We start from the raw sequence: 27,313 nt of genomic DNA on the forward strand, positions 1-27,313 counted from the left end.
AAAGGGCAGTGGATTTCGCCTCCATCGTTGGATTCCCCCATGTGCAGGGCATATCTAATGCACCCAGGTGGCTATCAAGGCACCCAGTGACCGGCCAGTCAGGTTCATCAACAAGAAGGACTTCCACTCCCTCAACGTTCAGCTGGTCTGTGACCACAACAAGAGTTTCCTCCATGTGGCACACATGATCGGAGGCATAAAACTATTGCTGTATACAGCAATGGTCAGACCCCATTATGGAGTACTGTAAGTAGTTCTGCTTACTTTGTCACAGGCAGGATATTATTGTCCTCAAGTGGATACAGAAGCAAGCAATAAAGATGATTGAGTATTATGAATGTACGTTATATGAGGAAACATTAAGGAAATTGGACTCCTTTTCTTTTAAAAGGCTGGGAATACAGAGGAATCTAATTGAAATTTCCAAGATTATCTATAAAGAGAATTGACAAAATTGATGTAAGCAAATTGTTCACGATGATGAAAGGTTCCAGTACCAGAAAGCACAAATTAAAATTTAGGAAATTAAAAGTAGGAAAGTAAATGAGATGGAACCCAAGAGTAGTACTTTTTGGAATAAGTTACCATGGAAGGCCATTGACTCAGGTAATGCAAATGGGTTCAATAAGGAATTTAGGTGCATTTCTTAGGACAAAATGAACATGGGAAATGGTTGGTAGCTGGGCTTGATCTCTGAGAAAGTGAGAGCCTTGTTTACCCCAAAAACCTTTTCAAAGCCCCACAAATTCTTGAGGATTAATTTTCATGGGGATTCTCCTGTTCACCTACTATAACTTTGGAAGAGTAACAGAAAACCCACAAAAACCACGTTTGTGTCATTTTTCTGGGGTTTCCAGAGTTCTTCATTCAAAGTTGTGGCAGACAAGGAGGGAGAACCCTTGTGGTACCACTTTGTGTTTTAAGAGTGCGGGTATAATGTGATGCCATTCTGGTTATCTTTCACTTGGGCAGCTTTTATAATAGCTGATGTAACTGGTAACCAGCAGTTTCAGAATCTCACTAAGGTTTCTTCATACATGTATACATACTGAATCTATCCGTTTCAGTCTTTAAAAAACCTTGAAATTTCTGATTAATTCTGCAATGAACTGCATTTATTTTGTAGCTGATGTAGCAACTGTTTTATGTTTTTGCAGCTATGGAACACTTCCTCTGCTAATGAGTGGAAGTGCTTTGATGTGAATGAACAATTCCGGAAACCAGATGATGATGAGGAGGAGGAGGAGGTATTGCTCAAGTGCTGCACTTGGTCATCTGATGGCACTCAAATCATGGCAGCTGCAAAAAATATTATTTTTGTAAGTTCTTTCTAAATGTGGCATTTGATGGTAAAAATGTGAGTGATTAGAATTTGCTATTTAGATAATAGGTTAAAAAGTGAAAATAGTTCTTGCTCTGTTTAAACCAACTTAATGGTTGAATTTAGAATGGGTCTCTTGTGATATTGTCCATAAATTTCTATGGATTAGGTTTTGAGACATTACTGTTGTCGGTGTGTGGTGTTCAATATGTTATGAAGGGGAGTTGAGTCCTTTCTTTCCCCCAGCTTACACTTTAGCCTTCAAAACTTTCTTCGAATTTATTTCTTTCCCTGTGGTATTATTTTACTTCCTAATTGCTTTTTGCCTGATCATTTTCCACAGCTGTGTTTGACCTAATTTGCTGTATACTTGCACTTTTAGTTTGGTTGCTTTGCTGCTCTGTTTTTTTGCTTCAATTAAACAGTTCAGAAATGATGAAATGAGCAGAATTCACGTGTCTGGTTTGTAAATGCTTTGGAGACAGCACAGCGCAGAAGCTCTCGTGCTTCGCTTGGTCAGGGGACAGCTGACTACTTTGTACATGTATTAGGTAGGGGATGCTCCTAAGAAGTGTCGCTAAACATATGGAGTTAGCCAGTGAAATATTTCAATGTGCGGGGATGGGGGAGGAGGGCAAGGATGGGGGCGGGGGGAGTGGGGGAGAGATTGTATTCAACCAGGCCTGGATTATCGATACGCTGTCCAATGCCAATCTGATGGGTTACATTCTCTTTTCCTCCTGTCCCCCGTCGCGATACATCACAATTTCGCCATTTTTCTGGAAGATGTGACAAAAATGTAGTTTATTTTTGTTTGTCTAAGCTTGATTTTGTAGCTGTTCCTTTATTTCCAGTCATAATAAGTAATACATCCAATTTTCTTCTACTGTGCTCCCAAATAGCATCTGAAGAAATGGGTACAATGCAAAGGAAAAATGAATACTGTTCATTTGCTCCTAGTTTGTTCCTGAATATCCTTGCATGCAATCTTCTATGGCTTTCGCTGCATCTGCACCTCACTGTGTCTGAAGAGGGTGCAGCAATGTAAATGAATGTCAGAAAGCCTTTGCACTCAATTTCCTGTAAAATACCCCCAGAAAAACCTGGCGCTACTGTCTTGATATTTAGGTGTCATCGGGGTGGTATGATAAAGATGGGTTTGGCCTTCTTGAATAAAAACTAGTTTTTCTGCTTCAAGACAAAAGTGTTTTACATTTAATGATGAGGCCATCTTCAGTACTGTGCCACTCCCATCCCTTTTGAACTATAGCTTATAGGAAGGTAACCGTAAATGCCCCTTTCAGCTGCTGAAGTCATTCATCTGGGTCTCTTCTGAGCCACTATTGCCTTACCTTGGAGAAAAAAATCTTCCAACTGGAGTGAAGTTGCTGCAGAGCATCCAGCAAATTGTATAGACTGCAGCCGCAGTGTATTGGTGATGGAGAGAGTGGATATTCAGTTAAATGAGAGGGGCGCTGATTGAGTAAGCTGCTCTGTCCAATACGGCGTCAAGCTTCTTGATTGTTGTGGTTGCATCCATCCAGACGATTGATGAAGATCCAGAATAAGGAAAAAAAAGATAATTAAATTATTTTGTATATGTTAAAATGCAAGCTGAAATAAGTAAAAAACAAGGAATTTGGGGGTAAATATGAAATCTAAATGTTTTTCTATGTTTCACTATGATAGTTCATAATAAAAGAAAGTTGAGAAAAAGGGAGAATTGAATTGTTAGAATGAGAGAGAAAATAGGAGCTGAAAAAATGTAAAGCTGAAACAATGGAGTATGAAAAAGAATGATTGCTTAAGAATGGCAAGCAAAAAATATAAAATAGCTTGCCACAAAATTTCTGAAAAATGAATATGAAATTACCATTTAAATGTAAGAAGAAAGGTCACCATACAATGAAGAGAAGAGAGGGATACTAATACTAAAAGAATCTAAATCCACCTCTTAAAAATAATTGCCCAGATTTTGAGATCAGCGGCAGAGGAACAGCACTCGCCATTTGTCACACGGACTGCTGCCCACAGACTTTTCATGGGCTATTACAACTTACAGTAATTAGAGATCCTTTTTAGCATGGTGCCCTCTACAAGGGATCTGTGGCATGTGCAAGCAGGGTAAGCAATAGCATGGCTCTTCAACCAATCAGATTGAAGTCTCATCACTGAGACATGCAGAGTCTACATCAGGAACGATAAACTAGAATATTTAATTCAATGTAAAATCATGTACAAAAAGCAAAATAGAGAGGGAGAGAACGATGGGATTAAAAGAGATAGAAGAAACAAATGGAAAAAGCAAAAAAAAATCTCCAGCAATAATTAAATTTTGAAGGAATGAGACACAACACCTTTCAAATTAAATTTTCAGGACCAGAGAGGTTGTTTGGTAGTAACTAAGATCTATCGCACTTTTAAAAATTCACTTACACCTGACTGCACCATCCCTGACATTGTTGTGTTTCGTGGGTAGCCCGTGGTGAAGTAATTCAGCTTCATATATTTTAATGCCAAATCTCTATGTAGTGAAGCTTATCGAGGAGCAGGGAAAATTGGACAGCATCATCCCGATTTCCACATTTTACTGCACATGTATGGATGTCAGAAGTTCATGTCTGATTTACCCCATGGCAGCCTCAACATTATTCCTGTCGCGGAAAGTAGAGAGAGAGAGAGTTAACTGCAAAAATAGTATTGGCATAGTTACAGCAAGAGCACATTGGACGTTTATAAATGATATACTAGACTGGACTATTTATAGAAATATTATACAAGCATCCACTATAATGAAGGTTTATTCTGTTTCTAGGGAAGTAACCACTCAATGTATAAATTTGATTGGACAGATAGCGGCTAATGACTAGAATATTTTGCTTTGTATGCTATTTTGTCCAAATGTGTGGTCTTCTATGGATTGATAATGTGACCATCTTCATGTTCATCTGCTGTAAGTCTCTAGGTATAATTCACATGGGGAGAGGTTGATGGGGCTACTAAAATAGTAATTTAAGAAACAGTACACATAAAAAATCGCTTCATTTTATATTTCCCACCATCCTAATTTTGATTTGTTTCTTCCTCTTGCCTACTTGTATGAGTCACTCTGCTCCAGATGGGTGATAAGGGAAGCCATCATTGTAAAATTCTCTTACAGCAGACACAGCAAACTAAATCAGCTTTATACCATCACCCACTTTTTATAATTCATTGTAGTTAGGAATAAAGAAATGGTTTAAAAAAGCTAGAATTTAATGCAAAGAGAAACAGTGCCTAACAGAGGGCTAAACTACCTGACAAGTTTATCGACACACAACAATCGCTCAATCGGTTATATTATAATTACTGTTCAAAGTAGACGTTCTATAATTAACTAAGTAATCAGCTAATTATAGAACCTGTCTACATTAAAGCTGCTAGCATTTAGCTAGAATTCATAAAAAAAAATTCTCCTATTCTGACACCTGGCTATTCAACACTTGTGTTGTTCTGTGCATGAAATTGTAAACAGCAGTTTTTGAGTTGGCCCATTTCTCCCTAGGTGTGCTGTGAATAAATGTTGTCTAATTTAGTTTTTTTTCTTGAGAATAAATGGCAGTCTCTTTTTTATTGAACAGCATCAATAACCAATTTTATAAAATTATAATTAAATATTGGTAAAGAATTGCTGTGTTTTGTAACATGAAAGTGCTACCATTATTAATATTTTTGATGACTTGTGTTTAAAAGACTGTGAGGAAAGTACCTGAGCAGATGCTGGATTTATTTTCTTTTTAAAAAGGGTCACTGGAAGGACACTTCAAACACTTAGTGGAAGTTACATGTCTTAAGCTAAGTAAACAGCTGGAGCCATATGGACTATGGAATTATATGGAGTTGTTTACAGTGAAGTCACATGTCTAGATATATGGTGGGCAGTTTTAGTTTCGTTTTGGACTGTTTGAATGGGCAGTTGGTGTGTATCTTGCTAAGAGAGAAGCCACCCAACTCATCCTGTTCCACCTCTTTGAGAAACCCTGAAAATCCAGTGTGATAGCTGAAGTCATGGATGTAGTAATTCTCCTGAAAAGCCTGCACGACTACTTATCGACATCTCCTGAACGATCTGTTTCTGAAAAGCCCCATGTGACAGTTGTCTACGTATACCCGGACACCAGACCGAAAGTCATCTGGAACATTTCACATCCTATCCTTTTTTTCTTCTTCAAGAATTAACAAATATTTGGCCAAAGTATTTTTGGTTTTGTAAATTTGATCTTTGCAGAGAAAGCTGCTTTATTTTTTTTCTGTAACCTGTATGCATGTGTTGGGTTATTTAGAAGGGAATACATTTTGTTATGAAAGTGCTTCCATTTTTTGTTAAATATTTTTTGAGGATTCATATTTGAAGTGTGGAAATGGATTCATTTTGGAAGACTGAAGATTTCATAGATGCTGAACTTTGTTTTTTTTTGTTTAAAGTTCACTGAAAGGACACAGAGAGGTCTTGTTTGAAAACAACCTTTACTAGATATCACATGCCTTAAGCTCAATAAGCATTAGGAACTTTGGTGACTTGGAGATGTTTACAGAGAACTGAAAGTCAAGATTTATGAAGACACGGAGTTGTTCCGCTTCTGAGATATTGTTTTGGTTCACTTGAAAAAAGCAGTTAGTTTTATAGCTGGCTGAAAAGAAACCCCCAGCTCATTTTTTCCTGCACCTCTCTAAGAGACCCTGAGAAACTCAGTGCGTCAGCTCCTCATTCTGTACCTCTTTGAAAAAACCTGGCGAATCCAGAGTATGATAACTGAAATCTCTGATGCCACATTTCTGCTGGAAAGACTACCAGACTGTTTCTCAACATCTACAGAATGAACTGTTTCTGAAAAGATCTTGGTGACCCGTCTCTGTATACCCGGACTCTAGACCAAAAGGAACTACTGACATCCTTCCATATCTTTTTTTTTTGTCTTCAAGAATTAGCAAGTATTTGGCCAAAGTATTCTTTTTTTTGTCTTTTTTTGCAAAAGACCTCTGCAGAGAGAATTTTTTTTTTCCAGTGTGTGTAGGGGGCAGGGGGGTTATTTAAAAAGGGAACTCTCATATTTCAATCTGTGTTAATGCTTTGCTTTGTTACTGGATAAGTCTTGTTTTATGATAAACTGATAATTTTGTTGTTTAGTAAAGAAATCTGGTTGGTGTATTTTATTCTCGGATAAAAAAGAGTAGAGTATATGATTGACTGTGTCAGTAGCTGGGTAACCATTTAAAATATATGATGTGACCTGTGGGGAAGTGAAACTAGAAAAGACAGTGCACTCTTCCCGCCGCGGTTGTAACAATTTATACTTTCATATTTCAATCTGTGTGTTAATAAGCTTTGCATCTTTATTGAATAAGTCTTGTTTTATAATTTAATTTTGTTTATTAACGAAACCTGCTTGGCAGATTTTTATTCTGAAACTAATATAGCTAAAGTATACAATTGGGCGTTATTGGTATCTGGGTAAAATATTTAAATATATGTTGTGACGTATATCTCTGGAGAGAGTACAGAGGAGATTTACAAGAATGTTGCCAGGGCTTGAAAGTTGCAACTATGAGGAAAGACTGAATCAGCTAGGGTTGTTTTCCTTAGGACAGAGGAGGCTGAGGAGTGACTTAATTGAGGTGTACTTAATTGAGGGGCCTAGATAGAGTAGACAGGAAGGACCTGTTTCTCCTAGGGGAGAGGTCAATTATCAGGGGGCACAGATTTAAAGTGATTGGTAGAAGGATTAGAGGGGACATGAGGAAAAACTTTTTCACCCAGAGGGTGGCGGGTGTCTGGAATTCACTACCAGTAATGGTGGTGGAGGCAGAAACCCTCAACTCTTTTAAAAGGTACCTAGACATGCACCTGAAGTGCTGTAACCTGCAAGGCTATGGACCAGGTGCTGGAAGGTGGGATTAGGTTAGGTGGCTTGTTTTTTTTGGCCGGCACAGACACGCTGGGCTGAATGGCCTCCTTCTGTGCTGTCATTGTTCTATGGTTCTATGTGACCAGTGGAGTATTAAGTGCAATTTTCTTCGTGAACTCCACAATGCAATACAATTTTTTGATATCTCTCCCTTCATACAGTATGTACAATGTTCTGATCAGTTTGTTAACAAATGTACCCAATGTCACTGCAAAAAGCAGGTTATCAGTGATCAACCTTGAATTTCTAACTCCCCATTTATGGTGTTAAACTTTTAAGTGCTAACTAAAAACAGAGAATTAAAATGACAAAATATCTTCTATCTTAGTGATTTTTTTTTAAGAAAAGGTAATTTCTTTCTCTCTCACTTTATTGGTTCATCTGAGAGGAAACACAAACAAAAGACTTACTCCCAAACCTCTACCAATGTTGTTCTGAATCCACGTGTAGTTAAGCTCGCTGTGGTTATCTAGCGGCGATTGTTAACACCATGTGATGGATCATGAATTTAAAAGTGCACATATTATGCAGTCTGCTGCTTCACCATGCCGCCTGCACATATTGTATACTTTCATATTGAAAAAGGTACCAAAGGAGATTTCATCCAGTACTAATAATTTTTGAAAATGTGCTCCTTTTGTTTGTCATATTATTTTCTGGCTACACATAGTTTTCCATGTCCCTGTATATATGTGTTGAAATGATTTTGATGCAGAGAAATTTTTGTGGGAATTGTCCTGGTGTCCACGCTATTTCTAATTATTAATTTATTTTCACTCTAAATTTAATGTCAAAAATTTGTTGTTTCCCAAGTTGTTTATTGTTCAGACTGCATTTTATTTTATTTTTCAGGTTTTTGATGTGATGACTGGTGATGTTATAGCTGAACTAATGACAAATAGCTACAGCACTATTCAGTCTTGTGATATTTCTCTTACCAGCCCATTACTGGCAGTGGCCTTGTCACACTATTCTGTAGAGGTAAGTGAATGGAACCCATAATCCTACGGGATATGCATTTATGTAGTGCCTTTAATGTAGAAAAACACCCCCAGGAACTTAACAGGAAGGGAATGAGCCTTGAGATGGGGGCTTGGTAGGGAGGTCACTGTTGGCAGGAGGATGGAGCTAGCGTTAAGAGCTTAGGGGGAAGAGGTCAGTGAGTTTGGGGAAGAAAGAGGCCATAATCGGCGGAATGGAAGCTGAAGGCTTTCCTGAGGGGTGAGGGTTGGGCGGAGGAGGGAGCACTCCTGCTGTAAACTGCTGTTAAAAAAAAAACTACTTGCGTTCTTGAACCAGCAGGTCCCAACCCCTCTTTGCTGCTGGGTTTCCCGAGCCCTGGGAAACTTGCGCAACAACTGTTAAATTTAAATCAGGCTCCCAATTCCACTCTAGGAACCTGATTTCAATATGCTAATGAAATGTCCCACTTTTGGAGGGTGAGATCTCGCACAAAACAAAACTCACCACTGTAAAAGTGGCAAAGGGTGCAGACGTGGCAGGCTGGGAATGCTTTTCCTTGCTTTTAATTTTTAACATCCCATACCCCCAACCCAACCCTTTCCCACCTGTCATAGCTAATAACGAGGCCACGATGTCAGGAAATGATTTTTTAAGTCTCTATTCGGTTAGGACATGGTAAATGTAACTCCCTTTTCTCACTCTCTAACAAATTCTGATTTTCAGGATGTTCACCCACTATATCCCTTAACATTCTAAAGCATACTTAAAGTTGATTGTAACATGGGGCTGTAATTTTAGGAGCATTCGACGTCGGAATCCGTGGCGGGGGTGGGGGATGCTGCTGAAGATGGCCCCGGATGAAACCTGCCATGCAGCTGGGCGATTGCGCCATAATTTGAATATTTAAATCAATTAAAATAATTTAAATAAAGTTAGAGTCATAGAGTTTTAAGGAAAGAAACAGGCCCTTCGGCCCAACGCGCCTGCGCCGACCATCTAGCACCCATCCTAACTAATCCCATTTTCCCGCACTTGGCCCGTAGCCTTGTATGTTATGGCGTTTCAAGTGTTCATCCAAATACTTCTTGAATGTCTTGAGTGTTCCTGCTTCTACCACCCCTTCAGACAGTGTGTTCCAGATTCCAACCACCCTCTGGGTGAAAGAATTTCTCCTCAACTCCCCTCTAAACCTCCTGCCCATTACCTTAAATCTATGCCCCCTAGTTATTGACCTCTCCGCTAAGGGAAAATGTTTATTTATTTATTTAGAGATACAGCACTGAAACAGGCCCTTCGGCCCACCGAGTCTGTACCGACCAACAACCACCCATTTATACTAACCCTATAGTAATCCCATATTCCCTACCACCTACCTACACTGGGGACAATTTACAACAGCCAATTTACCTATCAGCCAGCAAGTCTTTGGTGGTGGGAGGAGAACTTGCAAACTCCGCACAGGCAGTACCCAGATTTGAACCCGGATCCCTGGAGCTGTGAGGCTGCGGTGCTAACCACTGTGCGCCAAAGCACAGTGTGTTTCCAAAGCACTTTTCAGCCAATTAAGCACCTTTTTTAAGTTTCTTCCTATCTATCCTATCAATGCCCCTCATAATGTTGTATACCTCAATCAGGTTCCCCCTCAGCCTTCTGCGCTCCAAGGAAAACAACCCAAGCCTATCCAGTCTGTCTTCATAACTGAATTGCTCCAGCCCAGGCAACATCCTGGTGAATCTCCTCTGCACCCTCTCCATTGCAATCACATCCTTCCTATAGTGCAGTGACCAGAACTGTACACAGTACTCCAGCTATGGACTAACCAGCGTTTTATACAGCTCCATCATAACCTCCCTGCTGTTATATTCTATGCCTTATATACCTGTGCTGCCGCCTTCAGTGATCTATGGACAAGCACCCCAAGGTCCCTCTGTACTCCCTAGGGTCCTACCATCCATTGTATATTCCATTGCCTTGTTCGACCTCCCAAAGTGCATCACCTCACACTTCTCAGGATTAAACTCCATTTGCCACTGCTCCGCCCATCTTACCAGCCCATCTATATCGTCCTGTAATCTAAGGCTTTCCTCCTCACTATTTACGACACCACCAATTTTTGTGTTGTCTACGAATTTACTGATCATACCTCCTATATTCGTGTCTAAATCATTAATGTACACTACAAGCAGTAAGGGTCCCAGCACCGATCCCTGCGTATCCCACTGGTCACAGGTCTCCATTCACAAAAACAACCATCTACCATTACCCTCTGCCTCCTTTCACTAAGCCAATTTTGAATCCAATTTGCCAAATTACCCTGGATCCCATGAGCTTTTACTTTCTTAACCAATCTCCCATGCAGGACCTTATCAAAAGCCTTACTGAAGTCCATGTAGACTACATCAACTGCTTTACCCTCATCTACACATCTAGTTACCACCTCGAAAAATTCAATCAAATTTGTTAGACGGGCACTACAGTGGCGCAGTGGCTAGCACTGCACCTCACAGCTCCAGTGACCCGGGTTCGGTTCTGAGTACTGCCTGTGAGGAGTTTTGCAAGTTCTCCCTGTGACCGCGTGGGTTTCCTCTGGGTGCTCCGGTTTCCTCCCACATGCCGAAGACTTGCAGGTTGATAGGTAAATTGGCCATTGTAAAAATTGCCCCTTGTGTAGGTAGGTGGTAGGAGAATTGAGTGAAGGTGGGGAGAGAGGGAAAATGGGATTTAATGTAGGATTAGTATAAATGGGTGGTTGATGGTTGGCGCGGACTCGGTGGGCCAAAGGGCCTGTTTCGGTGCTGTATCTCTCTATGACTCTATGCGACACGATCTCCCCCTGATAAAGCCATGCTGACTATCCCTGATTAATCCCTGCCTCTCCAAGTGGAGATTAATCCTGTCTCTCAGAATTTTTTCCAATAATTTCCCGACCACTGATGTTAGACTCACCGGCCTGTAATTACCTGGTTTATCTCTGCTATCCTTCTTGAATAATGGTACCACATTCGCTGTTCTCCAATCCTCTGGTACCTCTCCTATGGCCAGAGAGGAGCTGAAAATTTGTGTCAGAGCCCCCGCTGTCTCCTCCCTTGCCTCACATAGCAGCCTGGGATGCATCTCATCTGGGCCTGGGGATTTATCCACCTTTAAGCCCGCTAATACAGCCAATACTTCCTCCTTTACAATGCTAATTTGATCAAGTATATCACAAACTCCCTCCCTGATCGCTACACCTACATCGTCCCTCTCCATAAGTGAACACCGTTGAAAAGTAATCGTTCAAAACCTCCCCTATGTTCTCCGGCTCCACGCACAGATTGCATCTATGATCCCTAATGGGCCCTACTTTTTCCCTGGTTATCCTCTTGCCCCTAACATACTTATAAAACGCCTTGGGATTTTCCTTTATCTTGTCTGCCAGTGATTTTTCATGCCCCCCTTTGCTCTCCTAATTACTTTTTTCAGTACTCCCCTGCACTTTCTATACTGCTGTAGGGCCTCTGCTGTTTTCAGCACTCTGAATCTGCCATACGCCTCTTTTTTTTTTTTTCTTATCCAATCCCCTATATCCCTTGACATCCAGGGTTCCCTTGACCTGTTTGTCCTACTCTTCACCTTTACAGGAACATGCTGCACCTGAACCCTCACAATTTCCCTTCTAAATGACGCCCACTGGTCTGATGTAGACTTTCCTATAAGACGTTGCTCCCAGTTCACTTTGGCCAAATCCTGTTATTTCATATTGAAATCTGCCTTCCCCCAATTCAGTATTCTTATTTCCGGTCCCTCTATGTCCTTTTCCAAAACAACCTTAAATCTTAGAGTTATTGGCAGCTAAATGTTCCAGGATTTAGAAGCTTCAGGTGGGATAGAGGGGGATGTAAAAGGGGTGGGGGAGTTGCATTACTGGTTAAGGAGAATATCACAGCTGTACTGCGGGAGGACACCTCAGGGGTCGTGCAGCGAGGCAATATGGGTGGAGCTCAGGAATAGGAAAGGTGCAGTCACGATGTTGGGGGTTTTCTACAGGCCTCCCAACAGCCAGCGCGAGGTAGAGGAGCAGATATGCAGACAGATTTTGGAAAGATGTCAAGGTAACAGGGTTGTAGTGGTGGGTGATTTTAACTTCCCCTATATTGACTGGGACTCACTTAGTGCTAGGGGCTTGGATGGGGCAGAATTTGTAAGGAGCATCCAGGAGGGCTGCTTGAAACAATATGTAGATAGTCCAACTAGGGATGGGGCCGTACTGGACCTGGTATTGGGGAATGAGCCCGACCAGGTGGTCGAAGTTTCAGTAGGGGAGCATTTCGGGAACAGTGACCATAATTCCATAAGTTTTAAGGTACTTGTGGGTAAGGATAAGAGTAGTCTTCGGGTGAAGGTGCTAAATTGGGGGAAGGCTAATTATAACAATATTAGGCAGGAACTGAAAAATTTAGATTGGGGGCGGCTGTTTGAGAGTAAATCAACATCTGACGTGGGAGTCTTTCAAACGTCAGTTGATTAGAATCCAGGACCAGCACGTTCCTGTGAGGAAGAAGGATAAGTTTGACAAGTTTCGGGAACCTTGGATAACACAGGATATTGTGAGCCTAGTCAAAAAGAAAAAGGAAGCATTCGTAAGGGCTGGAAGGCTAGGAACAGACGAATCCCTTGAGGAATATAAAGACAGTAGGAAGGAACTTAAGCAAGGAGTCAGGAGGGCTAAAAGGGGTCATGAAAAGTCATTGCCAAACAGGATTAAGGAAAATCCCAAGGCTTTTTATACATATATAAAGAGCAAGAGGGTAACTAGGGAAAGGGTTGGCCCACTCAAGGACAGAGAAGGGAATCTATGTGTGGAGCCAGAGGAAATGGGCGAGGTACTAAATGAGTACTTTGCATCAGTATTCACCAAAGAGAAGGACTTGGTGGATGATGAGCCTAGGGAAGGGAGTGTAGATAGTCTCAGTCATCTCATTACCAAAAAGGAGGCGGTGTTGGGTGTCTTGCAAAGCATTAAAGTAGATAAGTCCCCAGGGCCCGATGGGATCTACCCCAGAATACTGAGGGAGGCAAGGGAAGAAATTGCTGGGGCCTTGACAGAAATCTTTGCATCCTCATTGGCAACAGGTGAGGTCCCAGAGGACTGGAGAATAGCCAATGTTGTTCCTTTGTTTAAGAAGGGTGGCAAGGATAATCCAGGAAATTAAAGTCCGGTGAGCCTTATGTCAGTGGTAGGGAAATTATTAGAGAGGATTCTTCGGGACAGGATTTACTCCCATTTGGAAACAAACGAACTTATTAGCGAGAGGCAGCATGGTTTTGTGAAGGGGAGGTCTTATCTCACTAATTTGATTGAGTTTTTTGAGGAAGTGACAGAGATGATTGATGAAGGAAGGGCAGTGGATGTTATCTATATGGACTTCAGTAAAGCCTTTGACACGGTCCCTCATGGCAGACTGGTACAAAAGGTGAAGTCACACGGGATCAGAGGTGAGCTGGCAAGATGGATACAGAACTGGCTCGGTCATAGAAGACAGAGGGTATCAGTGGATGGGTGTTTTTATGAATGGAGGGATGTGACTAGTGGTGTTCCGCAGGGATCAGTGCTGGGACCTTTGCTCTTTGTAGTATATATAAATGATTTGGAGGAAAATGTAGCTGGTCTGATTAGTAAGTTTGCGAACGACACAAAGGTTGGTGGAGTTGCGGATAGTGATGAGGATTGTCAGAGGATACAGCAGGATATAGATCGGTTGGAGACTTGGGCGGAGAAATGGCAGATGGAGTTTAATCTGGACAAATGTGAGGTAATGCATTTTGGAAGGTCTAATACAGGTGGGAAGTATCCAGTAAATGGCAGAACCCTTAGGAGTATTGACAGGCAGAGAGATCTGGGCGTACAGGTCACTGAAAGTGGCAACGCAGGTGGATAAGGTAGTCAAGAAGGCATACGGCATGCTTGCCTTCATCGGTCGGGGCATAGAGTATAAAAATTGGCAAGTCATGCTGCAGCTGTACAGAACTTTAGTTAGGCCACACTTAGAATATTGCGTGCAATTCTGGTTGCCACACTACCAGAAGGACATGGAGGCTTTGGAGAGGGTACAGAAGAGGTTTACCAGGATGTTGCCTGGTCTGGAGGGCATTAGGTATGAGGAGAGGTTGGATAAACTCAGATTGTTTTCACTGGAACGACGGAGGTGGAGGGGCGACATGATAGAGGTTTACAAAGTTATGAGCGGCATGGACAGAGTGGATAGTCAGAAGCTTTTTCCCAGGGTGGAAGAGTCAGTTACTAGGGGACATAGGTTTAAGGTGCGAGGGGCAAAGTTTAGAGGGGATGTGTGAGGCAAGTTCTTTACACAGAGGGTGGTGAGTGACTGGAACTTGCTACCGGGGGAGGTGGTGGAAGCAGGTACGATAGCGACGTTTAAGAGGTATCTTGACAAATACATGAATAGGATGGGAATAGAGGAATACGGTCCCCGGAAGTGCAGAAGGTTTTAGTTTAGGCAGGCATCGAGATCGGCGCAGGCTTGGTGGGCCGAATGGCCTGTTCCTGTGCTGTACTGTTCTTTGTTCTTATGGTCACTATCCCCAAAATGCTCCCCCACTGCCACTTCTACCACTTGTCCGGCTTCATTCCCTAGGATTAAATCCAGTACCGTTTCTCCTCTTGTAGGACTCGCTACGTGCTGGATCAAAAAGCTCTCCTGAATGCACTTGAAGAATTCCGCCCCCTTTAAGCTTTATGCACTAATACTATCCCCTCTAATATAGGGGAAGTTGAAATCCCCTACTATTACTACCCTATTATTTTTGCACCTCTCTGAGATTTGCCTACATATCTGCACCTCTACTACTGCCTGACAGTTTGGAGGCCTGTAGTACACACCCAGCCAAGTGATTGCCCCCTTTTTGTTTTTAAGTTCTACCCATATGGCCTCATTAGAGGAACCTTCTAGAATATCATCCCTCCTTACTGCAGTAATTGACTCCTTAATCAACAGTGCAATGCCACCTCCTCTTACCTGGCCTCCTGATGTTCTGCTGTGTTCTTCGGTCCGGCGGCCAGCACTCCCTCGTCTTTGGATCCCCGTCCAGGGAAACGAGGCGCAACATTGTTTGGGGGGGTGGGGTGGGTAGGGAGGAGGTAAGTTTCTCGGTGTGGGAGAGAGGGACAGGGTCAAATTAATGTCATTGGTGTCGGAGATGGTGGGAAGGGTTGAAGTTTAAAGTTTGTGCAGTTTGGGGGGGTGCATGGGGAGAGGTCAGAGTGTAGAGGTAAGTATTATTGGGTGGGGCGTGGGGTGGGAGAGGGGCTGAACATTGTATTTATTTTCAGTAACTTCACCTTTACCTATTTAAATTTTCTGGTAGGGCTGACACCCCTTTAAAAATGGCTTCAGCGCCTATGCATAGGCAGCTGACGTCATCATCAGGGACAGACAGCCCACCCTCTCCATGTGGTCGGGAGGTCTGCTCGCCCCAGCTATTTAAATGAGCCGCCGTGCTTGGAATTGCGGCAGCTCACCTGTTGCTGATATCAGTGGCAGGCTTATAAATTCAGCCAATGGTGAGTAACATTTTAAACTGGCTGCACATATGAAAAATGCATGTCTCGAAGCTCACTTTCTGTTGCTTTGTTGACATTTTGCTTCAAAATTGCAGTAAGTAATTTGCTATTTCATGTTTTTGACATGGAGATGATTAACCAGCACATTCAATTGTACCTCTGTTCTATATCCTGTAGCTATGGGACTTGGAGTTGCGTAAGAGAGTGGCTGACTGCAGTGGACACTTGAGCTGGGTTCATTGTGTTCAATTTTCATTGGATGGTTCAACATTATTGTCGTCTTCAGATGACCAAACCGTTAGAGTATGTAACTTTTTCTTATATAATTCAGTGAAGGAATGGACAGTGTGATAAATGAGTGCGCGTGCAGAGTTGCTTTGAGTGATATTATAGAGTTAGAGTCATTATGGCACAGGAGGAGGCCATTTGGCCCATCGAGTCCATGCCAGCTCTCTGTAGAGTAATCCAATCGGTTCCATTCCCCTCTTTATCCCTGTGGCTCTGCAAGTTTATTTTCCTCAAGTGCCCATCCATTTTCCTTTAGAAATCATTAATCGTCTCCGCGTCCACCACCCTTGCAGGCACTGAGTTTCAGGTCATTACCACTCACTGCATAAGAAAGTACTTTCTCACATTTCCCCCCTGCATCTTTTGCCCAAAATCTTAAATCTGTGTCCCCTAGTCCTTGTACCATCAGCTAATGGGATTAGCTTTTCTTTGTCTACCTTATCTAAACCTCATCATCTTGTGCACCTCTATCAAATCTTCCCTCAATCTCCTTTGCTCCAAGGAGAACAACCCCAACTTCTCCAACCTAACCTTGTAGCTAAACTCCCTCATCTCTGGATCTGTTCTGGAAAATCAATGCACCATCTCAAGAACCCTAACATCCTTCCTAAAGTATGGTGACCAGAACTAGACACAATCCTTTAGTTGTGACCTAACCAGAGCTTATAAAGGTTCAGTATAACTTCCCTGCTTTGTACTCTAGATATTGAAGATATCAAGGGTTATGGGGATAGTGCAGGAAAATGGCGTTGAGGTAGATCAGCCATGATCTAGTTAAATGGCGGAGCAGGCTTGAAGGGTCAAATGACCGACTCCTGCTTCTATTTCCTATGTTCCTATATACTCAGTACCTCTATATTAGTTACAAAAGAAACATGGTAATTGTACAAGACTTGGAAGTGGTTCACCTACATTGTCCCAAAGTTTGAAAAGTCCTGAATGCTGCTCTGTCTCTTATCCCTCAGTCACTTTGCCAGTTATCTATCTGGTTCCCTCTTGTATTTGTCAACACAGTTTGCAGGCTGCTGCAGTAATTAACATGCCCTTATTTAAATCTATAATATATGTTTACCACCTCTTCTGAACCTGAATCTATAGGCTGGATTTTGCCAGTGGCTTCAGGACACTGATGTCAGGACCAAATGGGGATCCTGAGCCCACACTTAATGGCAGCAAGACCTGTGGAGCAAAGTTTCCAGAGGCGGCCTCCGAGCTGCAGGCGGATTCCCGATGCTGTAGGTCCAGAGGGCCACCCCAGCAGAGGTGGGCGCTGCTGAGGCAGGTCGGGGACCATGAGGGCGCCTCAACATGGAGGTGCCCTAGCTGGCCTATACAGCAATCATCAAATAACAGGTATCTAGACTGGTTGGTGAATTGGCCTGGAGGGTTAGCCCCTCCACTGGATCCTTCTCGGCCTTAAATGCGGCCTTTCATTAATGTAGTCCCTTCTTTGTGGCATGGAGCCTCAGGCTGTAAAGGTCCCTCCAGCCTTCCACTGGCAGCCTCTGCACACGGGGGGCAGCTCTGCCACTGGCAAAATGGTGCAGAAGCTGCAAAATCGCCCCTAATTGGTGCCTTGACAATGCAAATTGGCTGCCGGCTTCCGCGCAGCGGGTAGCCAATCTGCTTCCCAGCCTGCCCCAGGAAAGTTCCCTGGTTGTGGGAATGCGTCGGGAGCTATCCCAACCCGGTGACCCCCTATTTCCCCAACTCCCCCACTTCTAGGCCCAACACCCTGGGGCTGGGAAAATTCAGTCCTGTACCTCTTAATAGAGAGCTTGTAAGTATGTCCAGTATGTTAGTAGTAAGTTAATATATGCCCTTTAGAATTATGAATACCTCTGGTTTCCTTTTGAACTTTCTTTTCTCAACAATAAATATTTCTGGTTTCCTTAGCATCTCCTTGTATCCCCAGTGTGTAATCCAAGTTATCAGTATGGCTGTGTTTTTTTAGCTTTTCCAAAACCAGTATGTCTTCACTGTAGCCGGTGACCAGATTGGCTCACAGTGTTCTAGGTGGAGGTGAAATAGCACTTTATAAAATTTCATCAACTCTCTTCGGTATTTGGAATTATTATAATGGCTGCTCTATGCGTCTATCCAGATTAATCATATTGTTTCATACCATTGTAGTCATTTGAGTTATGCACACTGAATTAAGCAAAACAATGAGATTGTCAGGTTGACAATTTCTGGAATACATTTAAGGTTGAATACAGGACTTCAGTAAGCGTCTAATAGTGAATCTTAATTGGTTCTATTTGTAGGTGTTCATGTATTTTTAAAGCTGCAAATGCATCCCATTTGAATGCATTGTCTCCTTTTTCCTCCTTCTCTCCATGTTCATCCTGTACACAGTTCTACAGATATAACAGACATCTTGTATTTCACCCCGTTGAATATTTTTAAAATGAAATTAGGCAATAATCGTGAACAGCCTATTGATTTGTCCTTTGAGTCATAACAGTTGAACCCCAATGCTGTCCACTCTTTCCAGTAGCAATCATTAGATAGTAGAGACTGCTGTGTTCCTAGGGAAGTTGCTCGATCCCCACAGCCTTGCAAGTTCATTTATTTATTTAGAGATACAGCACTGAAACAGGCCCTTCGGCCCACCAAGTCTGTGCCGACCAACAACCACCCATTTATACTAATCCTACATTAACCCCGTATTCCCTACCACATCCACACCATTCTCCTACCACCTACCTACACTAAGGGCAATTTACAATGGCCAATTTACCTATCAACCTGCAAGTCTTTGGCTGTGGGAGAAAACCGGAGCATCTGGCGGAAACCCACACGGTCACAGGGAGAACTTGCAAACTCCGCACAGGCAGTACCCAGAACTGAACCCGGGTCGCTGGAGCTGTGAGGCTGCAGTGCTAACCACTGTGCCACTTCAAATGACCATCCAGTTTCCTTTTGAAATCATTGATTGTCTCCGCTTCCACCATCCTTGTGGGTAGGGAGTTCCAGGTCATTACCACTTGCTGCATAAAAAAGTTCTTCCTAGCATTCTCCCTGTATCTCTTCCCCAAAACTGTGTTCCCTAGTCCTTGTACTATTAGTTAATGGGAACAGTTTTTCCTTGTCTAACTTATCTATACCTGTTATAATCTCTTACACGTCTATCAAATCTTCCTTCAATCTACTTTGCTAGAAGGAGAACAAGGCCAGCTTTTCCAACCAAACCTTGTAACTAAAATCCCCCATCTCTGGAACCGTTCTGGTAAATCTCCTCTGCACCCTCTCAAGGACCCTCACATCCTTCCTAAACCCAAACTGACCAGAACTGGACGCATTACTCCAGTTGGGGCCTAACAAGAGCTTTATAAATGTTCAACATAACTTCCCTGCTTTTGTACTCAATGCTGTATTTATGAAGTCCAAGATCCCATATGCAATACCACTTTGGAACAAATAATTACATTTCTATATACCAGCATAGCAATTTACATGCAAATATTGCAGTTAATGTATCTATAATATGAATGACTTTACCAATACTTCCCGTTTCAGCATCTGCAATATCTCACCATCTCCTGTGGCCAATCTCTGAAATTATTGATATGATTCATTCCAAGCAAACTCTCACCTCCCTTGGCATCCACTTCTCACGTGGGTACCATCCCCTTCACAAACTTCAGTTAATCCAGGACTCTGCTGGCTGAGTGATCTCCTGCACAAATTCTTGCATTCTAGTCAGCACCATGCTTGCCAAGCTCCACTAAAGCCGAGTGCCAGAAAAATCAATTTCAGGATCTTTGTCATTGAATCCTTCCATGACCTTGTCCCACACCATTTGGAGATTATTCTTCACCCATATTTCACAGCCCACAACCTCAATTCCTCCAGTTCTAAATTGCTGTATGTTCCCCACCTCTCGCTTTAATGAAATAGTAGCTATGGATTTAAAGGTGTGGGAGAAGGACAGGAACATTTTCATCTTGCATTTCATTGACATGGCAACAAGATTCAGTCTTTCTACAGTAATACATAGTAAAGACAAAAGACTGATTGTTGGTAAAATCATGGAAAAACGGATAGGGTCTGGACTGTGGGCACTGGCTACATTCCTGAATGACAATGTGGGGGGGGAATTTGCCAATGACGAGTTTATAGACATGTGCTAAAATGTGAACATTTTAGTGATGAACACAGCAGCTGAAAGCCCTTTCAGTAATGGATTCTGTGAAAGAAATTACGCGGTGATTGATGAGATGCTCTTAAGTTCTTAGCTTGCAATCTGGTTGGTCAGTTAACATCCAAATGGTGTGGGACAAGAAGAAAAAAGGATAAGATATGGGATGTCCCAGCTGGTCCTTTATTCTGGCGTTCAGGATTGGTGACTAGGGAAGTTGTTTATAGAGAAGTGACATGTCAAAATTTATGGTGGTCAAGAGTTGGTTTCGTTTTGGATTGTTTTGGTTCATTTGGGGGTAAGCCTGCTAAGAGAGAAGCCACTAGCTCATCCTTTTCCACCTCTTTGAGAAACCCTGAGAATCCAGTGTGACAGCTGAAACCCCTGATGCAGTGATTCTCTTGGAAAGCCTGCCAGACTAATCTTCGACATCGCCTGAAAAGAACTGCTCCAAAAAGATTCTTAGCTTAAGACATGTGACTTCCAGTAAGGGTTTGTTTTTCATCAAAATCCCAAGTCCTTCCAGTGACCTTTTAAATAAAAACAAAGTCCAGCATCTATGGAAACTCTTCAGTTTTTCAAATGAATCCATTTCACAATTTGTAAACACAAGTCCTCAAAAAAGATATTAAAAATATAGTAGTGCAAGGCCAAGTGTTGCCAAGGACAGCAAATGTACAAGAATTAATCGAGTTCCCTGGCCCTAGGACTAAACGAGTATGGTTTCTACTGCACGTTTGTACCAAATTTTAGCACTATAGCTGCTCCGCTGTAACAATAATACATACTGCTGTTTTTACATAACTCTGTGCTGCCAGAAAACCTAATTTATACCACTATTTTCATTCAAATTTTCATCAAGGCCAAAAATATTGAATGGAGTCTGTTACTTATCTGGGGCATGTTACTTGTTATAAAAGCTGGTACTGTTTGGATAAATATAAGTGTCTATCTATGGAACTTATTGTTGTATATGAATTATTTATTGTACTTATTAACATTTCAAAACGTAACTACTTTTGGGGGGGGGGTGGGTGGTGGAAGCAGCCTTTTGGAACAAAAACTTACGCAAATAACCTACCTTCTGTATTTACAAGTTAATGAAGTACATTGCAGTACAGCCATTTCTGTCTTCAGTCTCTTTTTATGCTCAGTTCTAGCTTGGCTGCTGATTAATGGAAGGTTTTTCAGTAACCTGCTAGTGCTGATTGTAATTTGTTTTCATACAATTTTTTGTCACTTGTACACTGATGCACATGCATCACTTTCAAACTGTTACACACTATTAATTTCCACCTAATGGCATAAACTGTTCTATCTGCTTCATGGTGGTGCATTATATCTTGCATAATCACAAAAGTTGCAATGTTGTTTTCTTCTTTCCTTGGACTTTTTCATGGATATCAAAGAGATTACACACAAGCAAGGTAATGCTGAGCCTTGCAATACTGCTTTAATATCTTTTAAGCTTTTTCATGAAACTTAATGTCATTTTGTTCCAGCAGAATGGTTACATTGTATTTTGAGAGTAGGTTATAGCAGTCAAAGACGCATGAAGCTCCTTGTAATGACACCTAATATTGCATTTTGTTTTGACAGCTATGGGACACCAATAAAGTACATAGTTCCTCTGCTGTTTCCTTGGTACGAGATATGGATGCAGTCTTTCAAGAGGGTGAAGTTATTGTTTTAGTATCTGATAATAAAAAGTGTTTACAGGTAAGCAATCTTTTCTCTAATGGAAAGACCATGCTTTGGTCTCTCTATAGCTCCCAGCATTTTTGATTTAACCAGCCTTCTCTGAATGAAGCATTAACTCGGCTTTCATGATCGGTAGTGAAGTGACTGTGGTTACCGCTGATCTCGGAATAAAGCTGCCCAAAATGATTTAGTGATCTCTGTGGCATTAATTTCCCCTTTCCCAAAATCAGCTTGAATCTGGTGCCAAGTCAAGGAGATCTCCAGGCATCCGGCAAGAGTAATATCATCAAGCCAAGTAAGCAGCCAATTACAGTGAAGTATTCTCACAGACAGCAAGCCAGCAATTAAAATACACTGATGATCCTTCACTTTTTATAAATTTTACCAGAGAGTGATAGAAGTGATTGGGACATACCCATTAGAAGCTGAAATATTATCAACTTTAAAAAAAAGTCTTTTGCAGTCAGTGGCAAAGCAAGGGTTCTTGCCACTGACCTTGAAGAGAACTGCCCACAAAGATCTAGTGATCTATGTGGTGGGAATTTCCCCTTTCCCAACGGAGTTTAAATCTGGTGCCAAGTGAAGGGGATGTCTTGGCATGCAGCAGCAGTGATATCATCAAGTGGGTAGGCAACCAATCAAATTGAAATATTCATGCACAGCAAACCAGGAAGTAAAAAGCATTTAAAATCTTTTATTTTTAACCTAAATTTTCAAGTAGAGAAATAAATGTATGAGTTTATTGATGCTTAAAATAAAAATAAACAGACTTTTGAAAAAAGAAAAAGAAGTATGTTTTTAAAAATATGTGGAATTGTCTTTCCATTCATAGAAATGAGCTTTTCAGGGCCTGGAAGGATGTTTAGCAGTGACTATAAAGTTAGTACGCCGTTTTAAAAAAAACACAGTTGCACCTCATTCAACATGGTGTAACTTTGTTCAAGGATTTTTACAGCAAGACTAAGAGTATAGGAGTAGAAGATCTCACCAAATCACAATTGCAAGGGAGATTACACTTTGCGGAAGCCTCTACAGTGCACCCCATGGAGGAATGTAGACTCACTGATAGCAACATGTGGATTTCTGCGTTATTCTGTGCCTGTACCAATCCCCAAACCTGCTGTCAGTTTCAGTGGAGTAATGACGATGAATGCTGACTGTTTTACACTCATTACCACAGCAATATCTGGGCAATTATATAAAAAAAATCAGAATTTTTATCAAAATTGAAAAATTTGACATTACACAAATGTAATTAATTTGCCAGGGCCAGAGAGGTTTTGCAGCTGTAGTTATGACTTACTATGCTGTTAAAAAGCTAATTACACCTCCTTAACAAGGCAAAACATTTTCAAGGGTTTTTTAGCTAAGTGACTTTTAATTTATTGTATTCTATGGGAAGAAGTTGCTGTCCATTTGAGAGGAGTAATGATTGTGAATGCTGACAATTTGGCATCATTACCACTGCATGTTCTGGACCGATATATTACATGCATACATATGTATCATACACTACATATTTTACGCTGAGTTTCCCATGTGGCGATTGGGAAAGAAAATGAGGGCCATTAAAATATATTACCTATCTACAAAGCATGTTTCCAGTTGCTTTGTTCTTTTCCCCCTATAAATGGAACTGTCTTCTTGGCATTGTGACTCTGTATAGGAGAAAATAAAGGTATGCAAAAAAGCAATGCAAGGAAAATTGATGTGGAGATTAAAGGTTAATTTGAAGATCAGATCAAATGCTGATTTGCTCCTGGGGCTGATGTACAGAGCATTCACAAAGATATTTATGAAGATACAAAAACAAAGTGATGGAAATACATACCTCATGTTTCAGTCATAGACCTCTTCTTTAGAATTGAAAAAATTGAAGATGTAAAAGAATTTTTACAGATTTAGAACAAAGGGGAGGACAGGAAAGAGAACAATCACAAAAGAAAGTACCAATGGAATGATCTGTAACCTGTTTTACAGAAAACCAGGAAATTGAGACTTAGTTGATCTTGACATCAAAGAACCAAAAGAAGTGTTAGATTATCAAAGAGCATGTGAATAGTCAAGGCAGTGGGAGACAACCCAAGGAAGGGACAAAAGAGATTGGAGATACTGGAAGTAAAGGAAATCTGAAAACACAAGGTATCAAAATAGGGTGGAATCCTGGCCCCCAAAAAAGAAAACTCAAACTCCTTCTAAGGATAAAGACTTCCCCCTCTAGTACTCTGCTGACGAAGGGATTTTGCCCCCAAGCATCAACTTAACCCTCATACCACTCTCTGGAAGATATTTCAAATATATTTAACCTAAAATTGCAGCTAGTCGTCAAGGAGATCGCCAGGCATCTGGTAACCGTAATGTCATCAAGAAGAGTAAGCAGCCAATCACATTGAAGTATTCTCACAGACAGCATACCAGCAATTAAAATGCACTGATGATCCTTCACTTTTTATAAATTTTACAAAAATCGATAGAAATGATTGAGACACATTAGAAGCTGAAATATTGTTATCTTTAACAAAAAAATGTATTTTGTGGCTAGTGGGTGAGGAATTTTACATTAAATAGTCCTTGGGCCACAGAATTTGACAACATGTGTACAAGTCAATATGAAGTTATTTTTGAATTCTTTAAACCAATTATGATATGAAATTGTATGGTAAATGAACTTGAACATAAGATGTGGTGCACTATAATATTTTCCACCCTAATAAAGTGATCGGCAGGTTCATCATCATTTTCTCGTCGTCCAGCCATGTTACCTCACCACCACCATCTGTTTCCATCTCTCAAATAAAATTAGTGTTCTGCGTCATCATCTTTTACTTTGGTAGTTTAATCCGTTGGACTTTAATAGGACCGTTAAGCACCTGTCTATGGAATCTGTTACATATTGCTCCAGTCTGGCTAGAGACAGGCATTTTTACAACTACTGGTATCTGCATCATTTTGGGTGTTATTTGACATCTTCATTTTGCCTTTTCTGTGGCAAAAATAATTTCAGTATTAACTTTTTTTTGTATTTGCAACAGCTAATAAATGGAAAAACTGGTGATATAATGTGTCAGAGTGAGGTCCAGGACTCGCGTATTCGTTGTTGCTGTCTTAATCAGCATGTTAATTTGGCCGCGTTTGGATGTGGAAATGGAATCTTAAAGGTATGATTGTTGGATTTAATCTGAAAGCCCTTTCAATACCAGTTCAAAAATGTCTTCTGAATTCATAATCATTGCATTAATGCTCATGTCTATTTTTTTGCTTACAAGTAAAAATTGGCTGACCTTGAAACTCCTAAGTGATGCTGTTAGGTCTGAGTGAGCATATGACTCAGGTGACATTCAACATCACTATAGGAAACTGTCTGAATTGAGTATCTACTCAAGATGGGTTAACAGCTTCACAAAGACATTTTCCAACCTGTATTCTAGATTTCTACTGGAACTTGCTATTGATTCATTTTACAAAATTATTATAAACATATATAAAACCTGTAGCATGCCAAAGAAGCTATTCATTTCACTTTATAACTGTGTAATTCTTCCTCTTGCTAAAGTTATTGTTGCACATTTTGCTATTTTACATTTATTTTGCTTTTTTTAAACCACCTCCTACCTCCTCCTGTGTCTTCTCCTTCCACATGCCATTTCCCAGTCAATAGGGGAGGCAGACAATCTGCTCCTGTAGTTTTGCCAGCTGCTGGGATGTGCACAAAACCAGCCCAGGTTGACTTTGCCCTTCTTTAATGGGAAAGATACCAACCAGCTATCCCTCTCATCCATGGTATACTGTGAATCAAGGGAGCAGGAATGTGAGCCCATATCTAAACTCTGTGTGGCCTGTTTGTTTGCTCTTGTTCACTGTCAAACGGTTCATGTTCTCATATAATTAGAATAAGAATTCTATAGCTTGCTTGGTGACCTAATGTTTTGTTGGATTTCGTCTTTGTGGCAGACTGAATTCTGCTTTGTTTAAAATTGATGAGAATTGTGGTTTTATTATTTCTTGCTGAAGCATCTTTTTTTTACTGAAGTCAGAATTATATCTGTAAAATTTCATCAATTCCTACAGAAGGTCTATATCGACATTACACTTATTCACTTTACGTACATTTCATGCAAATAAAACGAGTAGGAGGTGAGGGGAGATCAGATGAAGAGCATCAATGCATTAACTGATAAACAGTCAGTACTTGTAATTAAACAGTGTACCTTTGTTAAAGCTGTAACAGGCATAGGATGATTATTTAAAGGTGATCACGCATCCAATACCTGAAAGTATTTCATGTCACCATTCACAGTGTATGGTTTCCAATTTTAAAAAAAATTACTAACTGGGTATTAATTAATTTTGCAACTAAATTGAAAGTTGACAACTTCCTGCCAACTAAGGATATATTTAGTAAGGCTTAATATGTAATTCAAAAAAAAATTTGATCTTTAGTTTTAGGCTATCACTGTTTCACCTTGTAAATTGGTTTCTTTAGATTTCATTTATTTCTGAATTTGCTGTGTGTCCACTAGTAATTATCTTTATCCAAATTCTTCATGCCAAATTCAGTTCTCGATCAAATTATGCCTTGAAGTCTGAAGCAGAGTTTATCATTGTATAGATATAATCTTTCACATTGTCGTTTAGTAGCACAGAACTTGAGTATTGCTGAAAATAGAGACATGTTGGTGAAGCTTTTCATCTTACACTCATCAGGACAATTGCAATAACCAATGTAAGGGAAAACAACAACTTGTACTGCATGAGAAGAGAGTGCTGATTTGTTGGCAGTTGAACTCTGAGTGGTCGAGGCGTTGCCATGGAGAATGCACCAGTTTATGGTGACTGACAGTTAACTGCCAAGCTTGGTTTGAAATTTAAACCAAGCAGCTTGACTCTAATTGGTCAAGGCATTGCCCTGAGGAATGAACCAGTGAATGGCTGTCACTTGTTTTGTAGCTTGGCAGTTAACAGTCAGTCTGGTGTATTCGCCATGGCAACACCTCTACCAATCAGAGTACACTTGCCAACCAATCAGCACTCTGTTCTCATGCAGCATATGTTGTTGTTTTCCCTTACATTGGTTATTCTTGCGATTGTCCTGATGAGTGCAAGATGAAAAGCTTCAACAACATGTCTCTGTTTTCAGCAATACTTTCATATTGTATTAATATGCTCTGTTTTAGTCTGTCAGTCCTGCTTGGTAACCATTCATGTTTGTATATCTTGTATACAATGAGCAATATAACTTTGATGATCATCTCTATTTAACTATAATTGTGGATGAGGTGAAAGTCCATGTACTGCTTTAATTTTAACGTCAGTTGTGGGGAACCTAAGAGAATCTGTCATTAAGGATCAAGTGACTGAGCATTTGAGCAAATATGAGCTGATCAGAGAGA

General features: G+C 41.0%; 1 protein-coding gene across 9 annotated transcripts in view; it reads left to right on the forward strand.

Annotated features, from left to right (window-relative positions):
- The window catches only part of apaf1 (apoptotic peptidase activating factor 1), a 334,569-nt gene that overhangs the window by 89,058 nt on the left and 218,198 nt on the right, over positions 1-27,313 (forward strand). For 8 of the 9 annotated variants that reach the window (XR_010977648.1, XM_068059047.1, XM_068059048.1 and 5 more), the window contains exons 17-21: positions 1,158-1,319; positions 8,119-8,247; positions 15,968-16,093; positions 21,822-21,941; positions 24,956-25,081. Coding sequence is in view for 8 of the 9 variants with exons in the window: in XM_068059047.1 (XP_067915148.1) it covers positions 1,158-1,319; positions 8,119-8,247; positions 15,968-16,093; positions 21,822-21,941; positions 24,956-25,081 (663 nt within the window). In the remaining variant the exon portion in view is untranslated. Of the gene's footprint in view, positions 1-1,157; positions 1,320-8,118; positions 8,248-15,594; positions 15,775-15,967; positions 16,094-21,821; positions 21,942-24,955; positions 25,082-27,313 lie in introns of those variants that run through there. The other variant, XM_068059053.1, reaches the window with a different exon arrangement.

The sequence above is a fragment of the Heterodontus francisci genome, chromosome 27 (genome assembly GCF_036365525.1).
Source record: "Heterodontus francisci isolate sHetFra1 chromosome 27, sHetFra1.hap1, whole genome shotgun sequence".
NCBI lineage: Eukaryota > Metazoa > Chordata > Chondrichthyes > Heterodontiformes > Heterodontidae > Heterodontus > Heterodontus francisci.